The sequence below is a fragment of the Dreissena polymorpha genome, chromosome 1, assembly GCF_020536995.1.
Source record: "Dreissena polymorpha isolate Duluth1 chromosome 1, UMN_Dpol_1.0, whole genome shotgun sequence".
NCBI classification, from domain to species: Eukaryota; Metazoa; Mollusca; class Bivalvia; order Myida; family Dreissenidae; genus Dreissena; species Dreissena polymorpha.
The window spans coordinates 172,567,037-172,577,175 of NC_068355.1; the positions used below are offsets into that span (position 1 = coordinate 172,567,037).

At 33.4% G+C, this 10,139-nt stretch overlaps 1 protein-coding gene across 1 annotated transcript; it reads right to left on the reverse strand.

Annotated features, from left to right (window-relative positions):
• LOC127861300 (asialoglycoprotein receptor 1-like) lies at positions 1 to 7,081 on the reverse strand. Its single transcript, XM_052399751.1, has 6 exons — positions 6,923 to 7,081; positions 5,790 to 5,881; positions 4,907 to 5,003; positions 4,450 to 4,528; positions 3,410 to 3,550; positions 1 to 117 (listed from the first exon to the last, which is right to left on the reverse strand). The coding sequence occupies exons 1-6, from the start codon at positions 6,969 to 6,971 to the stop codon at positions 90 to 92; spliced, it is 486 nt and encodes a 161-aa protein (XP_052255711.1). The 5' UTR covers positions 6,972 to 7,081; the 3' UTR covers positions 1 to 89.
• Positions 7,082 to 10,139: the final 3,058 nt, after the last annotated feature.

The following is a 10,139-nucleotide window of genomic DNA, read 5'->3' on the forward strand; positions in this document are numbered from 1 at the left end:
TTACTTGCTTATTTTATTTATTTTGGCATAGATACAAATGCAGTCAGGTATACTTGTCGACAGTCAATCCGCTTTTATCGAATAACTTTTTAACCAACTGCCGGTCCGCTGGCCATCCTGGAAATATAAGTATGTACAATCAGGCTCGTGAAACATGTGTTTAAACTAGGTTGATATCTGAATATCAATTGTAGATGAAATGCAACAAATACACCCGACAATCTAAAGTCCAAAATAAATGTTGCATAAGGCATACAAACACGAGCTTTTCAATTTATTCTATATAAACATTGAATAGTTCAATGGTTACTGATAGCATTTTTTGCTGTATTTCATCGGTGTTTGAACTGTCGGGAAATATGAGCAATTTGATTACTTTGCATTAACGCCTTCGTATGAAATGCAGTTTAACACTTTTCAATTCTAATTATTACAGCACAATGTAGATATTTTGGGTATTTTTTTTACAGTCTTCAGACCTTAAACGACTTTTTAACGCTGACGTATAAACGTACTTTCAGTTTCGGTTTTTTTCACCGTCGATATATATAACGGGACGTTTCAACTATTAGTCTAGTCCCTGGGGATAATTGTGTGAATTTTTTGTCCAGAGCATTTCTTGGTCTCATTGTAGAGGGGAATGATTGAAGTTCGATTTTAGTCAGGGTGGACGGTTCAAATCATGGTCGTTTCCATGGAAACCAAGACTGCGGCAATTAGAATATCATTTTCAAGGACCATACCTGTCCAAATCTTTAGTTTTATTAGTTTTATATGCCTACATAATTTGAATTAAATCCCTCTGATGTTTCAAGCATTTATATTCGGCTCTCAGATTTACTGTTTATTGAGGTCAAGAAAGGTCATGGTCAAGGTCATTTAAAGGTCAAAATGTAAAAAATGCTAAAAAATTATGGTTTCTACCCAAAACCAATGTTTATTATATAAACCATTTTATCGTTAAATTCTCAAATAGTGTTTTGAAACAAAATGCAGTTAGTACTGAGAAGGACAAAATTTACTTTAAGTTCATCATTTAAATAGTCTTCAAATTAGAAGTCATTACGTGGTCCATTCAAATACGTAATTTTGTTCAGAAACTGATATTATAGTTAAACTGGTTTTGCTTAACACAATGTCATATACTACAAATGCGTGCATAATATACACACATTCCTCATATGGAAATTACCTGCAAATGATATATATTTCAATGTAAGTACCTTTTTTTGATAATATCATATAATTGAAAGGTCATTTAAGGTCAAGGTCACGTGGTTTAAAGGTCAAGGTCATTTGAGACCCTCATGCATATAATAATTGTCCTTTAGACAATAAAATCAAACATCATATCTTTAAAGCACTAGTTTTATATGCATACTAGAATCAGCTCTTGTACCATAATGCAAAAATAATATATTCTTTAAACAGAAAATTACCTCCCTTTGACAAAGAAACACCATTTGCAGCAAACTTGATATTTGTCAAGCAAGAACGTATGATACTAAACAACTGTTTAAGTACATATATATGACCTAGTCACCACAAATTATTTATTTGATAAAGAAGGCTTGATGACACAACCTGCCAAATATATGTTGGTGCATGAAATGGAAAAGACGCTGGAGCCTGTTCAAAGAGTAGCATCGCCCGCATCATGGAAAGAAACACAAACTGCATACAAAGTGGATGTAATGGCCAACATCAGGAAATTGAGGATCTCAGGGTTGAGAACATTCAATGACATATGTGCCGCATTTGCCATATATATATATATATATATATATATATATATATATATATATATATATATATATCTGCTTTGTGCAGGACAGCCAAGAGACTAGACTTTGTATTTGATTCATACATTGAAGGTTATATAAAAAACAACGAGAGATCCCGCGGTCAAGATACAGGCCTATTGAAGTCAACATGTTCAATGAAGACACGCCATTGCCAGTAAATATGGATACTTTCTGGGCATCTGGCTCCAATAAAGTTAAACTACAAATTCTCTTGAGCAAATGGATTAGAAAAAAAAATGCAAATACATTATGGCCTAATGTAGAACTAGTATTAAGCAGCCCTGTAGTAGACGGAATATCAACTGATTGTATTGCTGTAAATAATGGCAATGAAAACTGTATCGAGCCATTGAAGCTGCTTGTAGAAGAAGCTGACGTACGCATTGTGCCCCATGCAATCAATATCACAAAACATGGCTATAAAAGAATTGTGCTGCTTTCCAATGACACAGACGTGACATTAGACTTCATTTTAGGACTTCATATTTGGAGCAGATTGTCTACAAATGGCTTAGAAGAGCTGTGGATGATAGGAAATAAACATCGTAGTACACATTTACGATACGATACATTTTTCGAAGATACATATTTGCTGAAGTCCATATCATATGCTTACAAATGTTCAGTATTTAATTTATAACATTTGCATCTCGAGCGCCGTATAAATTTGACGAGCATGGCGAACTAGTTCGTCTACATATTAAGATTACAAAATTCTCTCGTAAGTAAAAACTGTCGAACGATCGTTTATGAAACGACCCCCAGGTCTTTAAGTTTCGAGACAGACAAAAAATGTGTAATAAATTCATATGCACTGTTATGCTGCACGCACCGTGACATTTTGACACCGATTTCAGGCGAATTCAATAATATATTCTTAAACATTAAGATATCGGCACAGACTGTAAGAACAACTTCTTTTATGCACTAAAGATGTTTTGCAAACATATGTTAATATCTTGAGATATTTGCAAAAATAAACTTCTTAACGGTGTGTTTTCATTCTGTCCAGCCCTTGTGGAAACCCAGCAGAATCCCCGGTGATCCTGCACCCTGATTAAATATACATTGTATACACGATTAGATTGAGAAGGATTTCTACTATTTAATAATTTAAAATTTGTCCGATTTACGCGCATTAGTTAAAGTGAATGCTTAGTGGATTCGAAAATGATACCTATGTATATCGAGTAAATATATTTCTTGTCTTGAATAAAACAATATCCTTGTATTAATAATTAATTTCTTGAACACGTTATTGGAGTTCCAATATTTCCATATCTTTGTATGCGTTGAGAACAAACAAACATAAAATGCTACATACAGAGTAATAGATTATTCAAAGGGGCGTGTACAGATAGCATTTCATAGGAAACACTAAATAGTTGACCATTAGTTTGCGATACTTCAAAAAGATTTATAACACATACTGGTCATACAGGAAGGCACTTTATTTTAGCACTATAATGACCAATTGAAATTCAAATTCAGGAAAATGGTCGCCACTACTGGTGACATTTTAAATCCAGAACTAACATATTTAGTTTTAGAAAAAATATGCGTTGCAAGCGGCCAATGTAAACACTTGTTATTTTGTTACTTACTCCTTTTCGCACACATATCCTTCCGGACGATTGCAATGCTCATCATTCCAATGGTAATCGTACAACCGGAAGAATGACATGCAATCTTCTTCGCCGCCACTTTGATTTGGCTCGCCTGGCGACCAGTCGTAAATTTCAAAACTGCAAAATACAGCAATAATATAACATACAAAACATTGTAAAAAATCCCATATTCTTTTGTTCATGATTTCATTTAATGTTTTCTATTCTTCGCGTTTTTATTGGGCAAACCGATCAAAACCCGTATGTGTCAAAAAGGAGTACGCAAAAACACGGCATAGACTTAAACAGTGCAAAATCATTCGAAATTACATAACAATTAAACCACATGTAAGATAAGGGCATGTTAATGTTTTATACGAATTGAAAAACAGCAATACAAGTGACAAGTGTTATCAATAAACATGATCTTAATTTGGTTTGTACGACTTTACTTTTTTTTAACGTTGTACATTGCCACTCATTACCATTACAATGACGTGGAACAAATCTAAGCAGTAAACAGTTTTAACTCCGGCTTCAAAGCCTTGTTAAACAATGCTCATTCGCGATTGTCCGAAAAATTCTTAGATGTAATTGCACAGCCAAAGAGTTTACTTAAAATATAGAGTGCACAATGTTTACCTACAATCTAGAGCACAAAATGTTTACTTTCAAACATTGAGCACAACATGTTAACCTATAATATATAGTATACAATATTTACTTTCAATCCAGAGTACAAATGTTTACTTAGATAAATCGAGATTTGTATTACAATCAAACTTAATACACTTCTTCGATTTAAATATATAGTTTTGTCATAGATTCAATACGCGATGTAAGTAATTAACTCAACAGTTCGTAGATTTCACTTACCTAGTGCCTTCTTGCAATTGTAAGCTAAATGTTCCTAACATGTTCTTAGTTTGTTTATTCATACCATTAATCTATCAACTTAATGTAAAAACAGTTCACTGGGGATAATAAGTTCATTCCTAGTTCCTCGGAGTGGTAACGAGTACTGGGTGTTCACTTACTACTCTCCAGTGCTTTCCCATATCCACTGTCCTTCCGTTGTTATATCTGTTCCATCCATCCAGAATTGCATACCCATATCTTAAAAAAAAGTCATTCGCAAAATATGCATTTCTATACCTGAAGGAATGTAAGTGGTAGATGCAGTAAATGATATAAGAACCGGGAAAAGAAAAACATACAACAGCATAATAATGAAGGAGAAGGAAAGCGCTATTGGAAACAAAACGCAATTTCATGATATTGCAAACAATATTAAATAATAAAATATTAAATCTTAAAACCAAAGCAAGGTCTCAAAAATAACATAATTTCAGATATCGTATTTCGAAGTCGCTATTGTAAAAATAATATTTTCAATTACTTTGTTTTCATTTATAAGTTTTGTTAATAATGAAACGTCAATGCCTATCTTACACACGTACGCACGCACGCATACACACTCACGGATGCACACACCTGCTATTTGTAACTTCCTGAGTTCTCTCTGCACAAAATCGTTTTCCTCCTTTGTCATGATTATGGTTAATTGTGCCTTTTCAGCCTCGCATGCTTTCTGAAACAATTACAATATCCAATGCTAATACACAAAGAATCACCACGACATAAGAGGACATGTCCACGCGGCGTGTTTGAGGTTGGCGAGCTTCATTCCACGGGCCTTCGACCTTTGAACTAGTTGTATGAAAATGGCATATGCAATCGCCGATTAGTTTGTACGCTTTGGACAATTGCTGCTACTTGGCGTATTCGAGCTACATAAACGCGCAACAGCTCGACACAAAGCGTGCGGCTGGTGTCGAGTAACAAATCTTTATTAAATATTTTAGAAATCCATTAAAATACCTTTGAAATCGTTTTCTGCGAAAAAAATTAAATGATATTGCCAACTAATTAATTTTTTTAAACTGTCCTTTGGCTTATTATTTTCATTATCCTTATCCACGCGTTTTCGTTCATATGATAGCTAATTGATGAATTCCTTAGTGCACTATTGAAGAGTCGATATTTTAATGATTTCAAATGTTATTGGTCGCGATCATGTATTCCAGACTGGGTTAAAGTTGTGCTTCTTCCAGATCTGTTGCCATTCAATGCTTCATTCTACGATCTCCATTTAAATCCATCTCTGCATGTCTTTCCATCTGGATAGCTTTTACCATTCTGTCTTCTTCATTTGTCTTCCTCAGTTCTCTCGTTATGTTCTCGTCTTTTACAGTGAGTATGGAATGACTGCTCTGATAGTAATCGTAATCCTACAAACCATTGCTTCTGGCAATTATTTCTTTGCTTGCGATCTCACGGCCATGTACCTATTAATGCACGTATTATTAATACAGACCTTTGCATCTGTCCACTGCTTTATAGCTCGGGCTTCAATCTTGTAGCAGGAAGTCTCGAACTGAACCCACCCGGTGGCACAGGCGCCAGCGGCTGTTTTAAAAAAATAGTAAGAGCATACATTATTTCACAATGACACATTTTTGTTTGCGACAGTAGCTGTTAATGTAAAAATTCTATAATCTTCATCGTTTGAATGCGACGTGTACTGATTTGAGCATTTGTGATATCGAGCAAACAAGGCGGTTTCAATTATTAATTGAAGATTTTATACTACCGGTACTGTAAATTATGTATGCTTAAATCAATCATTGTTTTATGTCGCACAAAAAGCCTTTTACCAACTCAATGAAGGATATTTGGAAAAAGCTAAATTTTAAAAACATTTTAAAACAAAATATAAAATGTGACGGCACCAGTGTATGAAAGGAAAAATCAGAATGCGAAGACACATGTCCAAAAACGTATCATATTGCAACACAAACTGCTATGTTTTCAAAAAAAAAAGATTAAATATTACAATTTCCCGATACACATAATTCTTTAATCTCTTTTCTATGTTTTTATAGGTTGTATTGTATATCGATGGAATTACATGATTTTTTAGTTCACCACTACATACGTAATTTTGGAAAACGCATTTACCGTTTGGACCCTCCATGAGAACGCCATGGCAATGAAAGAGCAACGATAGTTTATAAAACAAGATATGTATTGATGCAAAGCATCAAAAAGCGTCGGAAATTTCAGTGTAAAAGGCACTCAATGAAGTTACATGGAACGATTTTTTTCTACTGTAAATGTATTGATATATTGGCTGATTATTTTAAACAAAATAGAAAAAGATACGGGTATAACCATTATCTATGATTTTGTGTTATAACCCCCAGATAACCATTATCTATGATGTTGTGTTTTAACCCCCAAATAACCATTATCTATGATTTTGTGTTGTAACACCCAAATATTGCATAGTTCATTTTATTTACATTGGTTTCCTTTTTTACTGGCATCCGTGTGCAGTTTTCATTAATTGACCAGAGCTGTGTAGGTTTTAAAAAATCTGCTTCATCTTGTAAGCGTAATTTAATATTTTTCTCCAGAATCATAGTTTTAACTTTCCTGACATCTTACCTAAGTGGGCAGATCCACAAAGAAACAATAGCGACACCAAATTTAGCATACTTCCCTTGCTCGCAACTTTAAACGCTTTGAAAATATGGCTTTCGTTTCTGTTGACAGGTGTTCTATCACACAGGTAAAGTAAAAACAACGATAATTTACGAACTATCTAAAGATAAGATAGGGTCGTTCATACTAAACGTGCACTTTTAAAACAACTGTTACGATTGTTATCTATTGACTTACATTTGTTTGTAAAATATACACAGACGTAATTATAGCAGGGTCCATTAGGTTTAAGGTACGTATTGTTTAGTAATATGTTACAATATGATGCCATATGAGAACTCGCACAGACCACTTAGGGTCACCCACGCATTATAGTGATCCTGCTATAGTTTTATAGCAATCATCCCAAATGCGTTGAATGGTTATTTTTGGCACATGTTAAATACATGGGAATTTAGTCTAGTCCCCGAAAGAATGTGTGTGCATTTTAGTTCCAGGCAATTTCTTTGCATTGTTATATAATCGGGTTCCTGAAGCTTAATGTAAGAGAGCGTGTACAGTTTTTATACTGCAGGTTACACTGACACCAATATGGCGTCAACAAGAAGCGTTTTGTTTAAAAATCACTTCGTCATACTTTAAATGGCAAATACAATTCAAAGTAAATGTTAATCAATATGAATAATAAATTAATGAGGTTTCAAACAATGCTATAGCCAGTGTCATCAGAGGTTAAGGTCGATACCCTTAAGGTCAAATATAAAAAAACGCATACACAGGTAATCTATTGATCTCAAATTTTTATTTATTTCACGATGACGTACAACAAAAAGTGCTCCAAATGCATATTTTTTAGAATAACACAGTTCACATCCTAAAAAAGATCATTTGAACTCCAGACGCTTTCATAACAGATTTTTTTTAACTGTTTAAATAAGCAAACAATTCATAGAAAACATAGCTATTTAGACTGTTAGTCTTTAATACAATAGATCTGTTTACTAGAGTTGCGACACCTTAAGGGTTTCGCGTGATGGAATGAGTGGAGAGATGAAATCAAATTGAAAATTGATTATTTCTAAAAAAAAATGGTACGAAAAAATATGTGGGTAGGAAAAAAAAACAAATTTGGGTACGAAAACAAATTTGAGTACGATAAAAAGGGTACAAACAAAATAAGGGAACGAAAAAACTATTTTGGTACGAAAAAAATGGGTACAAATAAAAAATAAGGTACGAAAAAATTTGTGTACGAAAAAAAAATGAGTACGAACAAATGGGTACGAAGAAATTTGGGTACGAACAAATTTGTGTACGAAAAAATTGGGTACAAAAAAATGTGGGTACGAAAAAAAAATTGGTTATGAAAAAAAATTAGGGTACGAAAAACTATTTGGGTACGAATAAAAAGGTTCAAATAAAAATTTGGGTACAAAAAAAATTGGGAACAAAACGAATTTGGGTACGAAAAAAATTTGAGTACGAACAAATGGGTTCAAAGAAATTTGGGTTCGAACAAATTTGTGTAAAAAAAAAATTGGGTACGAAAAAAAATTTGGTTATGAAAACCTATAGGGAACGAAAAAATTAGGGTACAAAAAACTATTTGGGTACGAAAAAAAAAGGGTACATATATAAATTTGGGTACAAAAAAAATTGGGTACGAAACAAGTTTGTGCACCGACGGACAGACGAAGCGGCGACTATATGCTCCCCCTAAAAAATTTGGGGGGGAGCATAATAAACAAGTTATGGCAATTTAAAGGTGGTACGCAAACTTAATAATAGATTTATCAATTATATGCTTATTCTAGTGAAAAAAAGGCCATAATTGTTACAAAATGCTTGATACAGTTATCTGCTCTTGTTTATACATTGGGGTCATGTTGGTTAATAAGCAAAATACATGGTGTATGAACGCAATATGTCAAGTGACATAAAAAATATTTGAGGTCATATGCAAACTTTAACATAGATTTATCAATAATATGCATATTATTCTTAGTGAAAAAGGGCCTAATTCTGTTAAAATGCTTGATACAGTAAATGAGTTGTCTGCTCTTGTTTATAGATTGGGGTTATGTCGGTAATGAAGTATGCAAAATATAAAAGCAATATGTCAATGGACATAGGAAATATATTTGAGGTGGTACGCAAACATTCCAATGCGCACGCCGACGCCGGGTTGAGTAGGATAGCTCGACTATATATATTTCATATATAACAGTCAAGCTAAAATGTAAATATACCATAAACAACAGGCTAACCTCAATCACAACTTTAATGCAATGCTTATAACAATAGAGATACAATTATATGCCAGGGATTGAAACTAACTGTTTACTATTGTGGGCAACCATCTTTAGTATTTTGGTTGCCCAGATAAAGAATAACGAGCCCAGAAATATGAACATGTGAATATTATACATTCTTTTAATAAAATAATAGATAATTAAATACATTTGGTGACAACACATGTTCAATGCATGATGTTTTATTATGAGCCTGAATTGAATCATGTCCTATTCCTAAATAATGAATGTTATTTAACTAGTATTGATCCATGGTGATCAATTGTTTTTCAATTTTTATTGCAGTGAATTGTTTTAAGCTTTAAAAAAAAGAAGTTTACCAACTTTTGAAATTGAGTTGCCCAGGCCAAAATCTACTTGCCCCGGGTTCACGGTAAACCACTTATTTCCATCCCTGTATGCTCTTCATTTTCTGTTCTTCCATCCCATTCTCAAAATTAAATTTAAAGCCGATATTTTTTAATAACATTAGTATGAATTACTAACCATTATCACCCAAAAAACAATTTTACAAAGCTGTAATCCCGTCGTAGAGATTTAGTTTACTATTATCAGTGTTCTCTTTAAATACCGGCTGCGAGCGATCTTGCCGGTTACATTAACTCTTGATGCCGGCTACTTTTCCCAAATATATCAAGTAAATGTCACAAATGCTTTGGTTTTACTGCATAGTTGCCGGCCATATAACTGGCTACTCAAATTTTTCTGGAAAACACTGAACTATGCATGACAAACACACAAAAATTAAATACATCTTAGATTCATTGTAAAAAATAAATTGACACTTCCAGCTTGTCGTCACTAAAATCCAAAGATTCAAATAATTTTCCACAAGATACGTCAACAATTGCGTAATCAAATGAATGAAAAATAAAAGTAAAGAAAGCTGGATTTTACATAAATTTCAG